The 23,017-nt window shown below is 39.0% G+C and overlaps 1 protein-coding gene across 5 annotated transcripts in view; it reads right to left on the bottom strand.

The window, feature by feature from the left end:
* LOC133481977 (copine-9) overlaps positions 1 to 23,017 on the bottom strand; it is a 92,423-nt gene that overhangs the window by 22,009 nt on the left and 47,397 nt on the right. For 3 of the 5 annotated variants that reach the window (XM_061781428.1, XM_061781435.1, XM_061781453.1), the window contains exons 7-9: positions 5,061 to 5,124; positions 2,337 to 2,440; positions 1,155 to 1,259 (exon numbers count right to left, since the gene is read on the bottom strand). In XM_061781428.1, coding sequence (XP_061637412.1) covers positions 1,155 to 1,259; positions 2,337 to 2,440; positions 5,061 to 5,124 — 273 coding nt within the window. The remainder of the gene's footprint in view (positions 1 to 1,154; positions 1,260 to 2,336; positions 2,441 to 5,060; positions 5,125 to 23,017) is intronic. The other 2 variants (XR_009789661.1, XM_061781443.1) reach the window with 1 other exon arrangement.

The following is a 23,017-nucleotide window of genomic DNA, read 5'->3' as shown; positions in this document are numbered from 1 at the left end:
TATTCATGCATTGTTCTCATCTCAGGTTAGAAAGGTTCCCATTCAGTCCCTGCTGAAATATAGTGTAAAAAGCCACAATAGTTCTAAACTTGACAGAAGAAGCTTTCCAAGGGACACACGTTTAAATTTTCTTGTCTCCTCTGATGGGGCTCAGGTGAAACATATGAGTAGTATTTCAATTGCAAAATGAATGCAATATATAATAAACTTTGTAATCCTTATACAGTAGGGTTTGAAGTAATTGGCAGTGTTCCTACGGAATCTCTGCCCTCTCTCTCCTGTGTGGGGCAGTGTACCGCTCTTTTGTAAGTTGCCTAGCAACAAGTGGTGTGAGAAAAAAATCTTGGCACTTTTTTGCTCCGGCTACTTGCTTGATACAATTTTATTTCAGCGGTTAAATTTTATATTGAATCGTAACATCTACTTGTTCTTCGTTCTATTTAGTTGTACACGTTTTCCTCTAAAAAGATGATAAGACTTACTCAGCTCACCTATTAACATTTGATTCCAGTCCCAGGTGGAAAGTAGTGGTGTCTCATGAGGACACCAAATGTAAAACATGCCGGTAATAGCCCCCAGTAATTCTGCTATTTCAGTTATACCGGCTAGGGAAAAATAGGGGAGTGTGATAGCTGCACCCGGTTTATACCACATGTTGAAAGATTTGCATCATATGAGCTTTGCTGTTTTATTTTACTGGTGCTGAGAAAAAAATTCAAAATTCATACAGCTTAATCCAATGTTCACACTTTTAGGGGTGTAATAGTATAATCGTATTCTCACAAGGACAAGTGCAGCTAAACAGGAGCCGTATAAGGCATTAAGTATATGCAGAGTGCACCTGGCTGCAAAAGTGGCTCTCACATCTGCTCGGCACAGTCAGAATGTCAATGTAATGCAGAGTGTGGTGTGGGAACCAAGGCGATCTCAATAACACCAACGCTGGTCCTCGGGACACCATGACCGATTGCTGGCATTATTCTGACCGCCCCGGCAACAGGTGATGTCATCTACTCCCAAAGTCCACCTCCTATGTATTTAGGGTTCCTCCATTAGTGTATATTGGCAGAACGATGCATGCATAAAATACATGCATGACCAAAACATCCACCGTTTTACTATGCAGTTTTCTGCATGCATTTATGTCTTCTGACCTGTCATAGTCGCCGTTGCAGAGAGCTCTAACAGGGATGGTGAAGGGCTGCCACACCGGGTTCAACGTGTTCTTGATCACTTCTGTTTTATGACAGATGGTGAACCTGCCAGAAAAACAGCAAACACAGTGAGAAACAAACAGACAGACAAAACAGAGTTTGTTTGCTTTCTTGATGATAATCACACAGCATTTATTTTCCGTATTACGACGTGTCCCCATTAGTGCGTATGTCTGGGGGACATGACCAGATGGAGTTTTGCTCAGACAAAGACATTTGAGATAAGGCTCAATGGTTCATTTGAATCAGAATGCTAAATAAGTGAAACCAGATTGAAGCGATGTGAAAATTGTTTATCCACACTTTATGTATTTTTTCATTTATTTAGTTGACGACAGTGTTTTGTCAGCCTGAAAACGCAAACTTTTAAAACACTTCAATGCCAGAATGTTAACTTCTGTAAATAAACATGTAAATCATTGTGTATGCTTGCAATCAGTGGTTGTTATAAATTGAGAGGTTCTGCAACCTCCTTTTATGAGGAAATAGACTTGCACCACTCAAACAAATGACAGACTGCCAAGCAATGTTTCTTTTCACTGGAGTTGAGGGTCACTCATTATAAAGATAAAATCATCAGTTTTTTAAAAATTATTTATGAGTTGAACAAAAATTAAGAAAAAGCCCAACTACCTTCAATTCATCCTTCCTAGCTCAATCGCTATACAAAGTATACTGGTCCAGAATGTGTATTACAGTTTTAATGGTTGCCTCTGTGCACACACATTTAGTTATAAATTGTTCCAAGTTTTTAACACGACTGGAGTCGTGTAAACTTGCTGTGATTCTCGGACATTTCTGAAATAAATCGGTTTGTGTGACTTTGAATGATATATACAGTTATATGGTAATATGCCAAGATTATATACAGTTATATGGTAAGATGCCAAGATTTCACAAAGTTTTCCTGATCATCCAAGCCTGAATTAGAAATTGAGTTCTTCACCCAAACTTATTAAAATCTTTTGACATATAAGCACTGCTTGAAAAAAATAATAAAAATAATAAAGGGAACACCTGAATCAAACATTCCAGATCTCAATAAATAACATTACGATTAATGTTAACCCAAATATCTTTTTTTCATTTGCATAGCTAGCTCATGAGGCTTCTCAAACTCACGTTCCATCTTCGTTGCTGCGGTAGAAAACCAGGAAGGGATCTGACTTGCCAAAAAAGTCTTTCTTGTCCAGCTTGTTGGCACACAACTGCATGGTAGCAATATCCTGTGAGCGAAGACAAATAAGAATAGATGAAAATATGCAATTTCATATCAAAGGCAGCAACATGCTGTGTTGCACAATTAATTTTTAAGACTATAGCTTTTTGTGACACAAACACAGTAATCTATAACTCAACACCCAGTCTGAATGCAAAGCAATAGTCACAGTTAAAATTGTATAATGGAGATGCAAATTCCCAAGTAGGCAACCAGTCAAGCCCCATCTTCATAATGACTGCATATATTACACTGTGAAATCAATCCAGTGTTTTATTTAAAGTATACATTTTATCAGTGGGAGAAACAAATTTGATCACGGACCATCTCTAATATACTCTAGTCAGGGAGGAATGGGGAATAGCCTCATACATATTTATGGATGGTTACACCCATTAATAAGACACTGTTTTATTAAGGCTGTTGTTTTCAGATGCTCGGTATGGCTCAGTAGAGTGATAGATGAATAGATTGTCCTTGATGAGACCTCTTGTTCATCGCATCCAATAGTAAGGCATCATCAGAAATCTATGGATTTGTTAGTGTGCACAAACTACATGTAATATACCTACTGTATTTCCGTTAGGTATTTGGGTCCCATCTCTCTTTGTCCCCGTGTTACGTACAGTACGTCATTGTGTTGTCCTGAGAGGACATTTGGCGTACCCCCACTTACACTACTGTCACATTTATCAGATTGATATCTAATGTTTATCCACGTATGATCAAGGTCTCATTCGGATCTGAGAATATCCGATTCTATGTTCTTTGTCATTACACTTCCATGATGCATATACTGTACAGTGGAACCTCGATAAAACGGACCACGATATAACGGATACCGGATAAAACGGACCGTCAAGGCTGAACAATGTGTCCAAAAATAGTTTCCATTAGTCACTTAAAATGTCATTGCCAAAGTCTGTTAGTTCCAGAATTGGCCCTTGTTGTTAACTGGCGCTGTGGCGCAATACAAGCAGAGAATGGGACTGGTGTATTTCTGGGTCACAGATATACAAAAAAAAAAAAAAAAAAAAGCGATCCAATTCCAAAAGACATGCCTCCCGTGCCTACATGGCGGCAATATTGAATGTGGGGCATTGATGTGGTGGCCATGTGACGATGGTTATACTTGCGGTCTATTGTATGTATAGCAGAGAGAGAGAGAGAGAGAGAGAGAGAGAGAGAGAGAGAGAGAGAGCTGAATGGCTAGAGTGTTAATTCTGAGGAATACAAAATACAAGTCTCGGGCGTCTGGAAAATGCTACTTTTGGTACAGTAACAGTTTTTGTTGTCAAGCCATTCACCTTTGGCAATAGATTTGGAACTAGGATGTACATTAATTCCTCATGGCTCATGACAGCGGCTTGCCAATGATGAGTACTGGATGTGAACAGTGTCACCATGACCAAGCACACCGGCGTAGTAAGTTTTGATAAAATGTGAAAATGAAAAACTTTCAAGCTTTTTTAAATATTTACAACAACTTTGTAATTTACTGGGCTTTTTAGGCCACAAAAAAACTACAAAACCATAATTTTGTACTGTACTGTAATATGGGTGCATATGGCCTGAAAAAAAGTGCTTCAATGTAACGGCCAATTGGCTATATCAGACAACCAATTAGTCCGTTCTATCGAGGTTCTACTGTACGTACTGTGCCACATAGAATAAAATGGCCAATATATTGTAAATCCAGCCTTGGGTTTTATTGCATTAGACACACAGTACAGTGTCTACAACAGGGGTCACCAACATGGTGCCCACGGGCACCAGGTAGCCCCAAGGACCATATGAGTACCTTGTGGGCCTGTTCTAAAAATAGCTCACCAGTGAAGTAATCAATTGAAAATGCTAATATTTGCATATATAGTTTTATAGAAGTGTTACATATTGATATTTATCTGTGTCCTACCATGTCAAATCATTGTTGATAATTATTGTGAGAAATCATTAACAGTGTCTTCTTCACATAGATACAGGAAATATGATTATTACCAAATAATTCAAGGTGATTTTAGCAAATGTGTTATTTCAGAAGTGTGTATCAAACTGGTAGCCCTTAGCGTTAATCAGTCTCTAAGAAGTAGCTCTCACTTTCAAAGAGGTTGGTCACCCCCGATCTACAGTAAGCTAGCAATGGCTGAAGATAAGATACAGTACAGGTATTTTATGGCTGGAAATGGAAGAAAATAACAAGTAGATGTCAGGAGACCTCAAGAAGTTGTATTAGAGATATTCATATCTCATATTTGCTTTTTAATGTCCAATGTTAATGCAGTCCAATTCTATATAGCACAGCTGTTTTTTGTTTGTTTGTTTTTTGTTTTTTTTAATAATAGTAGTTTCATTAGATCATTCGTATGAATATACGATTGGGGCAAGAGTGGTGGGGATTGAGCATTTATATTCCCATCATAGCCTGAAAAAAATATATACTTGAGCCCTGACTAAGTGATTCACATGTGTAACTCCTGCTCATTTGCCACATTTCACGGTCTCTTGTAGAAAGTTGGGCCCATCATTAAAATGTTTCTGCGTTTTTGTGTGTATCCTATTTTTGAGGCACAGTTGTCTGTATGTGTGCACAGATGGGTGTGTGAATGCATGCGTGCTTGTATACTGACCCTGCAGTTGCTGAGCTCCTCAGCAGTTAAGATAATGACCCCACACTTCTTTCCTGGAATTCCACTGCAAAAATGATGATTGATGCATGAAATTAATCATATAGTTCCATGTTGATATGTGGTACTCTGTTCATAAATACTACTTCCTTATTCCTACCCATAAAACTGTTTTGTTGTGTTAGCCCGTGTGTATGCATCCTCTCCATTTCACCCTTAGGTTATAGTACAGTACATGGGCAAAAACAATTCCCACTCTGTTAATGAAATGTTGTCGTCCACACCAATTGGCAAAATCTCTGTCCACACAAGCGAGCACAGCTAATTTATAAATAATAATAATCATCATCATCAACATGATGATGATGATGATAATGATTATTAGTATTATCACACCTTCTAATAATACCAAGTCCTTGCTTTAAATGCAAACCTCACACTATATGAATCCCCAGAAAGCCTCGAAACCTCCCTTCCAATGTAAAAACCTTTTAGAGGTCAAGCGTACAAAGAACTTATTTAACTATCGCTTATTTAACTTAATTAGGGACAGACGATGCACAAAAAGAGGTAAAGCTTCTTTGCTATTTGATTGATCATTTTCAAAATTATGGGACACAGAGCTGAAATTTCAAATGTGTGACAGGCCAATGAGAAAAGCTAAAACCTTTTGCTACTTATGGAAAAGCCAAATGCATTCAATTCAAGATTTGTCACATCGTAAACATTGCACAAATGTTGCATCTACATATATATTCCTTTACACTACGTCTATGCACATATATATTTCTGACAATTAGTGAAAGTACTTGGGTAGTCGAGGGAAATATGATGTTCTAGCCTCAATACAGATATGTGGCTTAAGTCACAATAATTTCAATAAAGCACTGTGACAAATGGCAATCCACCTGTTCTTAAATTTTCCATCAGAATATCAATGAGACAGCAATTTATAAACATACAGAGTCAATTTTAGGAGGCAACACGCGTGTAATGACAATTGAGCTGAAAGCCTTAGCATTTTGACCTTGGAAATGGGAACTGGATACTGTGATGTTCTCGCAAGGGAGCTGGAGAGTGGAATAGGATCAGAAGGTCATCCAGAAGGTTATCCTATCGGCCCAACCCCCAATGTCCATGGACTCAATTTCTGGATGTGAATATCCAGCATGACAACATAAAATGCTTTCCAAGCCATAGATATGACAGATTAAATCTATACCTATGGCATATGTTATTAAATATCAAGGTAGTTTAATGTTCAGTTCTGTAGTGTTAAATACAATGTTTTCTTTACCTGTTCAAAATCCCAATAAGCGATTAACTTTCAGTCTAGTTGGTATCAAAATATTGTTATGCTGTGACAGAATACACAGTATGCAGACCATCAGATTTTTTACTATAGTCAAAAATCCAGATCCTGTTGACTCTTACTGACATTACTACACTGAAAAAGTACCTAATCTTTGGTTGCACATGATTAAAATGTGGTAAACTGACAGACCTTTCCCAGTTTAGTTTAACATATTTTACTCATGTGCAAACGATGTACATGTTCAAATTAAGTAAATTCAAAGGACCTTTTTCAGTGTTGATTATGTATTAAACCAGGATTTAATCTGGTGGAGCAATAGATACAATAAAGAAACAATTGCCTGAATCCATAAAACAAAAGAAATGAAGCCATTTTTCGACCAAGTCAGGTGTTCTATCTATTATTTTGTTGCACATCTGAAATCAGGACATGGTGGCAGCAGACAGAGCGGAGTAACGCATGATCCCTTCTCCCTAACAATGCTCTCTCGTACCTCGGGCAACTGTACCAGACTGATTGGAAGGATAATCCTCTCTGTTTCCCATGTATACCTCACGGTCTCCTACTCGTAGTTGGACATGATCAGAAAACCTCTAAAGGAGGATACAAAGAATACTGCAACCCTTAGAGTGCGGGAAAACTCCAATTGACTCCTCAATCTCCTTCGAGTGGTCTGAGCTCTACAGAGTATCTCTATGGGCCAGTGATTCTAATTTCTAGAATCTGCGATCTTGTTCTTTTTAAGAAAAAGAACAATCGTTTTAATTGTGTCTTGAGGGGAAATTCACTTTTTTAGGAGGTTGCAGGTCCTTTCCCATGGCTCATGAGCGTAGGTGAGTGATGGAATATAAATTGACAAGTAAAGTGAGAGCTTTGCCTTTTAGATTCTCTGCACATGAAACTTGTGGTGGTGACAATGTTACAGGATGTGTAAAAAGTAGGGTGCTTCAAATTATTTTGGACATAGTCATCATCATAAACAAAAGCAGTCTTTCAGTACAATGCTTGTCATCTACAGTATGTTAAACCCACTGTAGTGACAGTGTCTGCCATAGAAAAAAAGTTCTACTAAGTTCTATCAGCACAAATCACTGGAAAACATACTGCATTTGCTCCCGATTCTGTATAAAGTAATGAAAAAAATATGAAGCATAATTCAGACATCTCATTTTATTCATTTATGTGGCCACAGGGTGTAAATTGCTAACACTTGGGTTTTTTAGACCAAGCACTGTTGTGTAAAACTAGCATTAAAACGTGTGATGATAGTTGTAGATTTAAGGAAAAAACACACAAAACAACTTTTCCACAGTTCACATCCCCATTGAAAGCAGACTGAGTTGTATTTAATGGTGTGTTTGAGCCTCAGTACCTGGTTTTGCCTTTGAAACTCTGTACTTGGGAATGCATTCAAGTAGTACCAACCTTGGTGAAATGAAGGCTAGCACATATTCCAGTAGAAGATACCACCTTTGTAGTTTAGGTACTTCAAGTGCTGCATAAGTCAAGGCTCTGTGCAACTAAATAATAATGTTCTAGAAATTGTTAATATTTTTTCTCCAACAAAATCTTTAAAAGTCAATAGTGCGTACTATACATAAGTATGCTAAAAGTTTGAAAACTCCTTCACAGTAAAGTGATGTATATGAGTAGATGTGTTTTAGAAAAGCTATCAATTAGTTTTAAATCTTGTGATTTATAAATTAACATCATATTCATTTATTCCCCTTTACAATGTTATAATTCATCTACTCCTATATTGTAAGTATTGAGGCTGTGATGCACCCTAGTATTAGTTTCGACACTGCCGTTTAACAGAGGTATTTTTGCACCTCCCACGTACTATTTGCAAGTCTGCCGGCTAGAGAGGTCATGTGCCCGGATAACACGTTCACTCATGGTGGAAGATAATAACAAAATAGTTAAGAGATAACAAAAGCTGCAGAGGGCGCATAAACACGCAGAAGCTGTATAAACATTCACATTATTACAACTATTTATGGTTTTAGGGGACTAACTGACATAAAACAGCATTTTAACAGTTATACAACGGCGCTAGGCACGCTGGGAAATCTGATACCGAGCTGACGTCATTGTTGACATCATCTTGGCGTGCTGTTGAAGGTTAATTTTTGGATATCAAGAAGTTTTCAAATCTTTACATTATAAAGCTAGTTGTCAATGGGGGGAGAGGGTGGGTGGTGTGGGGTGTTTAGCTTTTGCCACGGTCGCCGTATCAAAAACCGCCCCTGGGCTCAGCCAGCAGACACAGACACTGTCCACTGACCATGAATGTTTTATTAGAGCTCAGCTGTTCGAGCTTGCATAATAACAATCCGTTCAGACTTTCCAGCTTTGATCAGCAAAAAGGAATAAGAGATCCGACAGAAGATGAAAATAGGTTCCAGGACACCGGGGGTACAGCTTAAGGATAAAGAAAGAATATAAATTGGAATTTGAACATTACGAGAGCTGTAGTGGCCCTTCTTGACTCCTCACATAAATCTACAAACTTGCGGCTTTAACACTGATACATCAATACCAATATTCAATCCACCACAAGAACTGTAAGACTTTTTGAACTGATCCGATTGCAAAACTGCCAGTTACCTCCATCCCTTCATTTTCATTATCCTCACTAGTGTTGCGGGCTTGCTGGAGCCTATCCCAGGTGACTATGGGCAAGAGGTGGTGTACACTGTGGAAACAAACATTCACACTCACATTCACACCTAGAAGCAATTTAGAATCATCATTCAACCTACCATGCATGCTTTTGGGATGTGGGAGGGAACCGGAGTACCTGGAGAAAACCCACGCAGGCACACGGAGAACATACAAACTCCACATAGGCGAGGCCGGAATGGAACCCGCGTCCTCAAACTGTAAGGCAGATGCGCTAAGCAGTCGTTCACCGTGCCGCTACCCAGTTAGGCCTCTTATGTACAAAATATTATGTCCTGATTCAAACCGAAGACTCACGCCAGGACTGGTCTCCTCAGCATGGTTATTATAGTTAATGAAAGCGAATGAAAAAATGAAAACTAAAATTGGAAAAAATTCAATTAAAGTAAAAATGTCCTTCATTTTCATATTTGTTAATTAACTACATACATGAGCTTTCAGGCTGGATTTTAAATGTAATTATTTCGACTCGGCCATTTTTTATGACAGCTGTACTGCTAGTCGTTTGGTAATTGTATTTCACTTACTGTGTGTCCCCTTAGAAGTCATTATGCAGCAACAATGAGTTGGCTGCCGCCAAACGCTCGCTGCCACCTGATGAGACGGATATTTTGTCAATCAACTCAGCTAGGTAAGTGTTCTCCTTTTCGGGTCATATATGAACAAATAGTGCATATTACAACCGGGCTTAAGTTTCAGCCAAATAAACAATGAAAATGTTTTCATCCATCCATCCATCCATCCATCTATCTATCTATCTATCTATCTATCTATCTATCTATCTATCTATCTATCTATCTATCTATCTATCTATCTATCTATCTATCTATCTATCTATCTATCTATCTATCTATCTATCTATCTAATCTAATTTGACTACAGTATGACTTGTCACAAGATGAAAGCAGCGGGCAAGTGGCTTGTAGTGGAAGCTGGTGATACAGTACGTGTGGAATGCCGTAATTTCTCGTGTATAATGTTGACAGATCCGAATGAGACCCCAAAGTTGACCTCAAAATTCTGGTAATCCCTTCTACCTATGTATAATGCATTTTTACAATGCATGATTTTGCTTCTACCCATAAGATCAAAACATTAAGTATTATCTGTATTTTGTTAGTTTAAGTTAAACACCTTATTTGAACACACAATACTTTCTTTTTATTTACTTGCTCTTATTTTGAAATTCACAGCCCTACTTTTATTTAGTAAATGAGAAAACACACAGTTGTGCTCATATGTTCTATTACCCAGGCAGGATTTGTAAGATGTGTACAATTATTTTAAGAAAACATGAAGGACTCGGCGAAACACATTTAATTTTATTTTAATGATTCAAATTAAACTGTCAAGCATTTCAGAAAAGCATTATCATTAAAGAAAACATAACCATAAAGAAATTAATGATGGTTGTTGTTCAGTCGTCAGTCGTAATAAATATATATATATATATATATATTTCAAAAATTATCCCTGGGTATGTAAACTTATGAGCACAATTGTACATAAATGCAGTCATATGTACCCCTGTCATTGTGGAATGAAAGTGTAGTCTACACCTTTTTCATAACCTCTAGGTTGCATACTAGAATGAAAGTGTACAACTTTTTAATAACATCTAGGGGGCGGTGGCATAGTGGAATGAAAGTATACAGCTTTTTCATAACCTCTAGACGGCGGCTACATTGATGAAAATGTGAAAGTCTTTTTCATTTTCTCCCATACCTATGTATAATGCGCACTATTGACTTTTGACAATTTTTGGGGGGTAAAAAATGCGCATTATACACGAGAAATTACGGTACTTCCCAAGGGGAATAACAGCCACAAGTCTACTTTCGAAGCTCGCAACGTAGCAGCAAGTGAAAGAAAGTGAGACTGTCCAAGCTCAATTTGAGATGCCTCATTCATTCATCATGGAAGGACTTGAATTAGTTTTTGTTTACAATGATGGACAGTAGCCTATGTAAGTTAAACATATAAAAACAAAGCCCATACATTTTTACTGTATGTTGTGATAGAAGAAGCAATATTATGCACTACACTTCTTGCACCTCAAAGTCTGCAGACAGTACCTGTATTTGATTTGTTGATGGTTGCTCATCTGCTAGTTGTAAGTTAATATATCTTTTGAGTTTTTATTACACCATACATACTGTGATCTTTTTAAATCTTGCACCCAAAAAATACCCCATATTTAAAAAAAACTACTTAATAATGTTATCCATCCATTTTCTGAGCCGCTTCTCCTCACTAGGGTCCGGGCGTGCTGGAGCCTATCCCAGCTATCATCAGGCAGGAGGCGGGGTACACCCTGAACTGGTTGCCAGCCAATCGCAGGGCACATATAAACAAACAACCATTTGCACTCACATTCACGCCTACGGGCAATTTAGAATTGTCAATTAACCTACCACGCATGTTTTTGGGATGTGGGAGGAAACCGGAGTGCCCGGAGTAAACCCACGCAGGCACGGGGAGAACCTGCAAACTTCACACAGGCGGGGCCGGGGATTGAACCCCGGTCCTCAGAACTGTGAGGCAGACGCTCTAACCAGTCGGTCACCGTGCCGCCTAAACTAATACTAATACTATTAAAAACTAAACTAAAACAAACCATTTTTGAAAAATAAAAAAACTAATCAAAACTAATAAACCCATTCTAAAAACTAATTAATACTAACTTGAAAAACAAAAGTCGAAACGAAATAAAAACTAACTAATGAAAAATCCCAAACTATTAAAACCCTGCTCCTCCTTGACGGCTGGATAGGAGCTTCCAAGCTTCCATAGGAGCTTTTTACTTGTACATGTATTTAATGGTCTATTTTCTATTATACGATGAACCGTTCATCATGTCAGTGTTATTTTTATAGTATAACACAATAAAATACTGCAGTGCAAAGATATCCAACCAATCTGCTGTATATTGTAAGCAATTTTAAAATGGTGTAGAGAATTCCATGAAAGTGAAGCAGCTATAAGTAAAGCTATAAACTGCAAACTATGTAGTGACGTTCAGTATTCTTTTCAGTCTTTTGACATAATGCTAGTTGGACTTGAAGGTCACTGGTGTCATTTATGGTTAGCCAGTTACAGCAAACTGGGGCTCAAAATTCGCACAGGTCTCTCAATGTGTAGTGTCTCTGTTGCTATCAAAAGAGATTTTTTTTAATTGTGCCACTCGCTAATCAAACACCAAAAACTGGGTTGACTAACAATTGCTTGAACACAGAGGACGTAACCAAGAGGCACAAGACGTGTGCAAGTTTCCGCCTGCCAGCAGACATAAAACATGGGTTATAACAGTATGTCAAGACATCCCTAAAAAATACAGGCATATGTCACCTTGCAAAAGTACCTGTTTAAGCATACACAATAAATTAACGTTAAGATGTTTTCAAACTTTTTCAATCTTCATTGGAACACTACTGTTCAGTTTTCATGTTCTGCCTGTGCTAGCATTTGTTTTTGCAGGTACTCTGCACTTAGCCAACACACGATACTGTCGTCTGCTCATTTTCATGAGCTCCACCCTACCAGTATCCTTACCACATTTAGTAATGAAGATGTTAAAAGGAAATGTTTTGTACTAATTATATATTTTATTTTGGAAGTGTAGTGGAGTAAAAGTGAAAGTTGCCAGATATATAACAGATATATAAATAACAAACTACAGCTATGTGAAAATTCTACATAAATATAGTAACAAAGTATTTGTACTCCATTTACATTGCAAGACTTCCAAAACCATGCTTGTGAGGTTAATTGAAGTTGGTGCACAGGTGTATAGACATAGCTATATATATATATATATATATATATATATATTATTTTTAGTTTCACTCTGTCAATCTCCCTGTATACATTTACAAGGCAGGGGGATAACTGCACTTTAATTCTGAAAAGATCCCACTTTAGGTTGGAAGGTGTGATGAGTCAGTTGAGCCTTTCAAGATTTCCAGATGGATGTGAAAATGTATGTAAATTTAAAATGATGATGAATGATGTTTTATAAAAGGTACGTATAAGGTTTACAGATCTACTGTGATCTGTAAATTGCAAGTGTATATGAAAACACTGATCTGTAAAATTGTTGAAATGCACTAATTTTTGTTATTATACTTGAGATTGATCATATGATTTGAAACAAGATTTGCAACAAGATAATAATCAATAAATGTGAATATTTTCCCAAATGTAGTTGCATTGCACCCAAAATATGGTGAAAACAATTGAATTGTCGTTATTTATAGCGCATAAGGCCACGGATATACTGGTCAGGGCCACTTGAGATCAAATTGGAGTGAATTTGGCCCACGAACTAAAATGAATTTGACACCCCTAATCTAACTGGAACTAAATTTAATGTGTGTTGCTTTAGAAAGAGTAAACAACAAGTAGATTCAATTGAGGTTGAAATCTAAGCTTTTTTTTCTAAACAGGTCAGATCTGGTAAAACTAGAAAACTGTATCATAATCTATTTTGAATGTATTGTATTGTATTGTAAATGTATTATTTGCACCCAGATCTGGAATTGTTTCTTCATCCAAAGGAGCACAATACAACACTTGATGATTTTGCAGGTGAAAAATAAGCCTTGGTGGAGGTATGCTCTGATAGCTCTTAAGGACTGGTTGCAGGTTTGTATTGAAGCAATGTCAAGATGGCATGGAACATGGCAGCAAACCTCCGAAACTACTAGTACTTTTGGGCAAGGGATTGATGTACAACCCCATCACCCTGTCTTACCCTGATCAAAAGCACCACAGTGGATCATATACCCTTATGTGTGGGTGTGGACTTGCTTACATTCAAAAGTAAAGTTAAAAACATCCATCCATCCATTTTCTGAGCCGCTTCTCCTCACTATGGTCCCGGCCGTGCTGGAGCCTATCACAGCTATCATCGGGCAGGAGGCGGGGTACACCCCGAACTGGTTGCCAGCCAATCACAGGGAACATACAAACAAACAACCATTCGCACTCACAGTCACACCTACGGGCAATTTAGAGTCTCCAATTAATGCATGTTTTTGGGATCTGGGAGGAAACCGGAGTGCCCGGAGAAAACCCACGCAGGCACGGGGAGAACATGCAAAATCCACACAGACGGGGCCAGGGATTGAACCCCGGTCCTCAGAACTGTGAGGCTGACGCGCTAACCAGTCGGTCACCGTGTTAATAACACAAGTTAAAAACATCCATCCATTTTCTGAGCCGCTCCTCACTAGGGTCGCGGTCGTGCTGGAGCCTATCTCAGCTGTCATCGGGCAGGAGGCGGGGTACACCCGGAACTGGTTGCCAGCCAATCGCAGGGCACATAGAAACAAACAACCATTCGCACTCACAGTCATGCCTACGGGCAATTTAGAGTCTCCAATTAATGCATGTTTTTGGGATGTGGGAGGAAACCGGAGTGCCCGGAGAAAACCCACGCAGGCACGGCGGGGCCGGGGATTGAACCCGGGTCCTCAGAACTGTGAGGCTGATGCTCTAACCAGTCGGTCACCGTGCCGCCCAAGTTAAAAACAATGCATAAAATTATTAACACAATTTACCTCAGGAGATCACATTTTAAAAATATGAAGATGGCATCCCACCAAATGCGCTTATTTGGTGGAAAGCAGTAGCACGTGTAGCCATAATGTACTTTTGCCATCTGCAAGTGTTTGTCTAATTTCATCAATATGATCTTGAGGTATTTCATACCAATGACAGAAATACATAATTTGCATTGGTTTGTTAAATTAGTTGCAAGTATGAATGATATTGAGCTGACAAAGATACTAATTTCCCCCAAATCTTTCATATTAGTGCTTGTCAGGGAGAACCGCAGGGTTTAATTTGCACCTCAAAAAATGCTTCCACTATTTCAACTTTGGGCACATGTTCTCCAAAAAGCAATATGTGTTGGAAGAAACCTGGATGGATTATATGGCCCATAAAAAAAAATATTTTTTTGCTGTTTGACTGCTGTAGCAGTGACCATGGCTTAAGAGATTCAAGCTCAAGCTACAGTTAAATATGACCTTGATTTGGTCTCGGTGAGTTATTACTTTTCTCAGTCCAAACACATCAGTTCACGAAGATTGGCTTTTTTGCTGCAAGGAGATGAAAAGCGAGATAATTGGCAGAAAATAAATGATCTTGCAATGATATATGGGCTTTGTGCCAAAGCAATTACTAAGCGTCCAATGAGATTACCCTGTGATCCCTGTGCTGCTCACAGCCTCTCTAGGATATGTAGTATTTGTATTGTATTTGGGATACTACAACGTGCCCCATTTACTTCCAATGCTGTGATGCATTACTTGGAGCAGTGGTTCCTCAATTTTTGAGTGCACCGACTTACTAGTTTTCGAGATACGAGCCATCGCTTGGCTTAATTTTTTGCCTCTAGTGAAACAATTAAGATGGAACCTCTCGTGGAATCTCGGTTCATGAACAATTCAGTGTACAAACAAATTTTCCAAGCATGTTGTCTGGCTTCACAAACTATTCTTCCTGGCATCCATGTGGAACACTTATTTGCGTGCTGTCTCTCACACAGCATAAATGTCACATGCTCCGCATGTCACATATTTCAGGGACATATTTCTTTTTTTTCTTGCTATAAATTAACTGTCAGTATGGCTCCCAAGAAATTGAAACCTAAAAGTGATTGCGCTATTATGAAACCTTGGAAAGTGTGCGCGGCATCCACTGTCAGCGGAAGAGAGCAAGGCACTCCCTAGGCCACACCATAACACAAATAAATACATAACACACTGATGTAGCACAATTTGTGTGCTTGTGCGCGTGAGAAAGAGAGACTTTCATCTTAATTACACTTCATAAAACCAATTTATTTCTTAACATGCTCATTTATTATATTTTTTAAATTGTATTTTACAAGACAGTTATATTTTCTTTACTAAAAAAATGTGATGGGGGCTGGAAAGAATAAATGGCATTTCCATTTAATTCAATAGGGAAAGTTGATTTGAGATACAGTGCACAAGATTTGAGAGATGTGAGTCATAAGTGTCGGTCATGGAACAAATTAAGCTTGTGAGTCACGGGATGAATATTGACATCATTTCTCAAGGAAGTGCAAATTCTGGGCGACGATGAGCTCCTTCTTTGTCTTCATGGACTAGTGCACACACAATACTGACAGTTATTAGAGAAACTGTCTATGGTGGTTTTGTTTTGTTTCTTTTCAGCCTTTGTGATAGAGAACATCAAACCTGAACTTGTTGTTGCCTAACTGACTCCTAGGTTCTGCTTCATAGTAGGGGTCCCCACTGGAGAGCGCAAGGAGGTTCTGTTATTGGCTGTGTTATTATGTTGACCTCACAAATGAAACCATAGCAGGATAACCACAAACACAATTGCTCAGTTGGCCGCCCAAAGATTGCACTGTCATACCTTTGAAGAAATCTAAGTCTGCCTTTTCAGGATAATTTGTCTTCATGATTCTGAGACTCCCAGTGGGTAATGCAAACACTTGTAGGCTTACATTTATAACTTTGCAATGCAATTGAATCCAGTTGTGGCTTGCAGCCATTTCACATTAATCAGTAACAGCTCCCATGATCAGGATTAAATGAATTTCACTGATTTTGCTCCTATTAATCATTCAGACCCTAAGGATGAAAAATAGGTCATAAATCTAAATCAATAGGAATAGAAACATAAATATCCAGCTTATTCTGAGTGCAAAAAAAGCAATGTATTCAACGGGTGATTTACTAAATCATAAAACAAATGGAAATAAAAATAAATAAAATGTGAGTTGTATTTTACAACAACAACAATAATAATAATAATACAAATATTGTTATGGTCTATGTTTTGGTTTGGGTTGGGGTTAGTTTTGTTTCATGTTTTCCTGTGTTCCATGTTGTTCATGTCGTGTGCTCAATTAGTTGTGTCCACCTGTCCTCGTCAACCTTCTACCTTGTCAACCAATCAGCTCCCTCCAGCCGCTTGTGTCTTGTCCAGGTGTTCCTCGTTGTCTCGTCAATCTGTAGTTAGTTCCCTGGTTTCTTTCAGTTCTTGTCGGTTCATTGTCATTGTAGTATGTCGTTATCAGGTGTCATTGTCAGTTGCAATTGTAGTCTGTCTGTGTCACATGTCGAAGTCACCTGAAGTTTCAGTAGTCATGTCTTGTTTCCAGTTTTAGGTTTGTTCAAGTGTTTCTTTGTTACTTTGATTATCAGTTTTGGGACTTAGCTTAGTTTGTTTCTTCCAAGACCCTTGTTTACTTTTGATTTGGAATTAAATATAATTTTTGGGACTTCTACCTTCCCTCCCTGCTTCCCTGCACTTGGGTCCTCTACGTTTTTGCCTTGCCTTCCTCTCCTTCGACAACCAATAGTGACAAATATAGGCCGGCACAGTGACCGACTGTTTAGCACATCTGCCTCACAGTTCTGAAGACCCGAGTTTAAATCCGGCCTCGCCTGTGTGGAGTTTGCATGTTCTCCCTGTGCCTGCGTGGGTTTCCTCTGGGTACTGCGGTTTCTTCCCACATTCCAAAAACATGCATGGTAGGTTAATTGGCAGACTTGCATGTCTTCAAAGGTATGACTGTTCAATCTGTGGGCGTCCAACTGAGCAATTGTGTTTGCGGTTATCTTGCCATGGTTTCATTTGTACCAATGTTAGGTCAACATGATAACACAGTTAATAACAGAACCTCCTTGCGCTCTCCAGCAGGGACCTCTACTATGAAGCAGAACTTGGGAGTCAGTGAGGCAACAACTTCAGGTTTGATGTTCTCTATCACAAAGGCTGAAAAGAAGCAAAACAAAACTACCAGAGACAGTTTCTCTAATAACTGTCAGTATTGTGTGTGTACTAATCCATGAAGACAAAGAAGGATCTCATTGTCACCCAGAATTTGCACTTCCTTGAGAAATGATGTCAATATACATCCCAAAGGTGGTGCCCGTCCCCCCCACACCACACCGGTTGTTGGGCTGTGGAGATGTGGGGATCCACCTTTTGATTGACAGTTTATAAGCCCAGGGTATACCAATACTCACATGGAAACAATTCTCCGAACCCAACCCGATGTTAGCAAATTATTCCGTAATCAAATTAGCTAGCGTGGGAACACACTTATATATGGGGGAGGGCCGACTCATGCGAGAAAGTCCTATAATTGAATTTCCCCTTGTCTTTTTCCTTGCCTTGATGTCTTGAAATACAACTAATTAATGTATCCTTGAGTCATACCAAATGAACATACAGAATGTCATAGAAGACCTAGCACAATTTCTGGAGTTATATAATCTTGTTCCAATAACTCAAAAAGTTGTAAATCTGAAGACAATCAATTTTAATGGGTCGGTTATACTGACTTTACTCAACTCAACTTTATTTAGCGCTTTCACAAAGTGCAAAAACAAAACAAAATGCAAAACATTAACAATACAATCACAAATAATCAAATAAAATATCCAATCAAAATACACCATAGCTCTCTTCACATACAGGTGCAGAGTCTTATTCCCCCTTTTTGCACCTTGTTTGGAGCTAGATGCATGAGAGAGAAGAAAGACTGAAGTCTCCATTGACCAGTATGAGGGCACCGGGATCATACAGTACAGTGGGATGAAAAGGTATGTCAACCCTCTGGAATTTCTTACATTTCAGTATGTGTTGGTCATAAAATGCGGTCTCATCATCATCTAAATCTTAAGAACAAACAAACAGTCTGCTTCAACTAAAATACCACACAAACTATTTTCATATTTTTATTGAAAATAATGTAGACATTCACAGGACAGGGAGGAAAAAGGAAGTGAACCTCTAGGCTATGGATTCTCCAAGAGCTAATAAGAGTGAGGTGTGAGCCAACCTGGAGTCCAATCAATGAAACAATATTGCAGGTGTGGCTTAAAGCTGCTCTGGCCAGTAGGAAACACACACACTAGTTTAGAAATTTGTCTTGTAAAGAAGCATTGCCTTGTATTGACTCTGCATCTTTTTGCACAATTGTTTTTTGTCAATGTCTTTATGTCTCCAAAGTGTTCTGTAAATTGACTGTCTGCTGTACTAGAGCGGCTCCAACTACCGGAGACAAATTCCTTGTGTGTTTAGGACATACTTGGCAAATAAAGATGATTCTGATTCTGATGTCTCGCTCAAAAGAGCTCTCAAAAGACCCATGATTAAGAATTGCTGTCTTGTATAAAGCTGTAAAAGGTTACAAAAGTATCTCTAAAACTCTTTATGTTCATCAGTCCACTGTTAGACCAATTTTCTATAAATGGAGAAAGTTCAGCAGTGTTGCTTCTCTTCCAAGGAGTGGCCAGCCTATAAAGATGACTGCAAGAGCACAGTGCAGAATGCTCAATGAGGTTAAAAAAAAACAGTGTCAGCTGAAGACTTACAGAAATCACTGGCACATGCCAGAATCTCTGTTGACAAATGGACCATACGTTAAACATTAAACAAGAATGGGGTTCATGCGAAAACAACAAGGAGAAAGACGTTGCTGTCTAAAAAAAAAAAACATTGCTGCACATTAGACATTTGCTACAGAGCACTTGAATGTTCCACAGCACTACTGGCAAAATATTCAGTGGATTGATGAAAGTTGAATTGTTAGAGAGGAACACACAACTCCATGTGTGGAGGAAAGAAATGGCACAGCACACCAATATCAAAACATTGTCTCAACTGTGAAGCATGGTGGAGAGAGCATCATGGTATGGGTGTGCTTCACTATCACAGGGCCTGCCGGTTTATCAAGATATTTTGCAGAAGAAATTGAGGCCCTCTGTCTGAGAGTTTAAGCTCAAAAGAGGATGGGTGTTGCAAGAGGACAATGATCTAGAACAAAGAAGAAAATCAACAACAGAATGGCTTCAGGAGAAGAAAATACATGTTCTGGAGTCGCCCAGTCCTGACCCCGACCCGATTGAGATGCTGTGTTATGAGCTCAAGAGAGTTATTCACACCAGACATCCAAGGAATCTTGCTGAATTGCAACAGTTTTGTAAAGAGGAATGGGCCAAAATTCGTCCTGATTGTGGTGCACGTCTCATCTGCGACTACAGGAAACGTTTGGTTGAGGTTATTGCTGCCAAAGGTGTGTCAACCAGTTATTAAATAATCTTTTTAATCTCTGTACTGTAAACATTGACTTGTTATGCTCTATAAAAATATAAAAACATACAGTATAATTGTTTGTGTGGCATTAGTCTAAGCAGACTGTTTGTTTATTATTGTGATTTATATGACGATCAGAATACATTTCAGGACCAATGCATGCAGAAATATAAGAAATTATAAAGGGTACACATATATTTTCCGCCCACTGTAGATTTCGAGATCACTGCGTGCATGATGTCACTCATGTATTCTACAAGCTGAGTTTGAAGGTAAAAAAGCAAATGTAGTTTTCTAATAGCCTTTTGTTTGTTCGTTGGCAGGTTCCACTTACAGAAAGATTTTCAGCACCAAGCTATCGGCTCCACGTTGGGAGCGTTACCAGTTGCAGACAGTGCGTCAATATTCTCCTCCCATTCACTTCCCATAAAGCCGCAAAACAACGAACGCCGATACACCAAGACATCAAATTTCATTGAGATCCATTTACAAAATAATGCACAACCACCAAAAAAAACCCAACAACAACAACAAATACTATAACTTTCTTCATAGGCGGCGGTAAATATCTTTCTTGGAGTTAGTTGTATGAACCACATTCAGCAATAGCAAAAGATTATCGGGATCTAGGGTCAAGATACAGAAAATAAACTGGTTGGATAAAGTATTTTTATGGTACCAAAATACAGATAAAAGCACAACAAAAAACGTATTATTGCAAGCACCACTAATGAGTGACACATTTTACTAGATGCAAGGCAACCTATAAAAGTGGGGCAAAGGGGGGTGGGGTTGACCAAAGGGGTGCTAAATCAGCAATGCTGTGTTGCATGCTTGGCCACGAGGAAAAATGAGCTGGAATGAGCTGGGACAGAAAAGCCAAGGGGTGAAACGTCACCTTAACCTGAATCTGACTCATAAGGTCAACATAGTTCACTGTTACATTTTGTCTGTCACACTAGTTTTGTGCTCAGGCTGAGAGCGATTCGCTAGCCGAGCAATGAGTTACGATTGTATATCCTGGCAAAAAAAAAAAAAGCTTTTAAAGACTAATTTCACATGGCTCAAGCGAGACAAATCAATGTGGTGGTCAACCCGAGCGAAAAATTGTGTTGCTTGACCAGGATAAAGAATAAGACCAATTCTGTTCCGTCTGCATGATAGCCAAAACTATATTTCGATTATTACGTTTTATGATGAATCCCAAATGACTTGCATTGTCTGTGTGATGTTTAACACTGCCATTTGAATAGAAAAGGTAGTAATGTCATTTTTCACAAAGGATCCTAAAAATAAGTTGAAGCTCTTGAAAAAAAGAAAATTGACCAATTTGAGCAATGTCATACTGGAGCCTCAATGTGCCTGCCAATCTATGTGCATCTGTGCACACAAATAGAACAATGCAAGCCCCCTAAAATAGAAAATCTGATTGCAACACATTTAAAAAAACAAGGCAGATGTAGTCATTTCATTTTACAAACATTTTTATCAACATAGAAAAATTATGTAACCTTGTAAATTATTCAATTATTTATCATTTTCATTTTCTGAGCCGCTTCTCCTCACTAGGGTCGCGGGCGTGCTGGAGCCTATCCCAGCTGTCATCGGGCAGGAGGCGGGGTACACCCTGAACTGGTTGCCAGCCAATCGCAGGGCACATACAAACAAACAACCATTCGCACTCACAGTCATGCCTCCGGGCAATTTAGAGTCTCCAATTAATGCATGTTTTTGGGATGTGGGAGGAAACCGGAGTGCCCGGAGAAAACCCACGCAGGCACGGGGAGAACATGCAAACTCCACACAGGCGGGGCTGGGGATTGAACCCAGGCCCTCAGAACTGTGAGGCTGACGCTCGAACCAGTCGTCCACCGTGCCGCCTCAATTATTTATAATTAATTCATACAGAATACAAAAAACCCAATTAAGACTGAACAAATATGACAAAAAAATGGGTTTCCCTGAAATGCACAATTAAAGAGAACGGATGAGGGCTTAGCTCGATCCTCAGTAGCCCAGTAATTGTAAGTGCCTTTAAATAAGTGCAAACATGATTTTGTATCAACAAACATTAAAATTGGTCTTTGGAGAATCTTCTGAAATGTATAATGGTCTCGAAACTATCAACTTTACACTTTATTAGTAATTAAAATTTGTGCAGAACCAACATTATTTATGTTTTGTGAGAGTGTTTATATTGTGCCTTTTGAGTATAATAACTAAAAACAGTTAAAATGCTTGTTTGGGTATCTGTTGGTTTTATATTGAAGAAGTAATTTAGACCACATTTCCAAGCTTTTGGTTGGCTGGATAGGCCTTTAGAGGTTACAGCACCACCTGTTACTTGGCATGCGCTTGTCAAAAAAAAGTAAAATAATTTTCAAAGAGGCGACACGGTGACCGACTGGTTAGAGCGTCTGCCTCACAGTTCTGAGGACTGGGGTTCAATCCCTGGCCCCGCCTGCGTGGAGTTTGCATGTTCTCCCCGTGCCTGCGTGGGTTTTCTCCGGGCACTCCGGTTTCCTCCCACATCCCAAAAACATGCATGCTAGGTTAATTGACAACTCTAAATTGCCTGTAGGTGTGCATGTGAGTGCGAATGGTTGTTTGTTTGTAGGTGCCCTGCGATTGGCTGACAACCAGTTCAGGGTGTACCCCGTCTCCTGCCCGATGATAGCTGGGATAGGCTCCAGCACGTCCGCGACCCTAGTGAGGCTTCAGTGGCTTTCTCATGTAGAATGTGATTTATTCCAAATCTCTTGTTGGTCCAACAAGTGGTGTGGCTGACAGATTAAGAGTGTCACAGAACAACACTGTCACATTATTTGCCAAGATGCTTGGAGTTGGCAAG

This window comes from Phyllopteryx taeniolatus, chromosome 1 (assembly GCF_024500385.1).
Source record: "Phyllopteryx taeniolatus isolate TA_2022b chromosome 1, UOR_Ptae_1.2, whole genome shotgun sequence".
NCBI lineage: Eukaryota > Metazoa > Chordata > Actinopteri > Syngnathiformes > Syngnathidae > Phyllopteryx > Phyllopteryx taeniolatus.
This window is presented reverse-complemented; position numbering and strand designations above follow the sequence as displayed.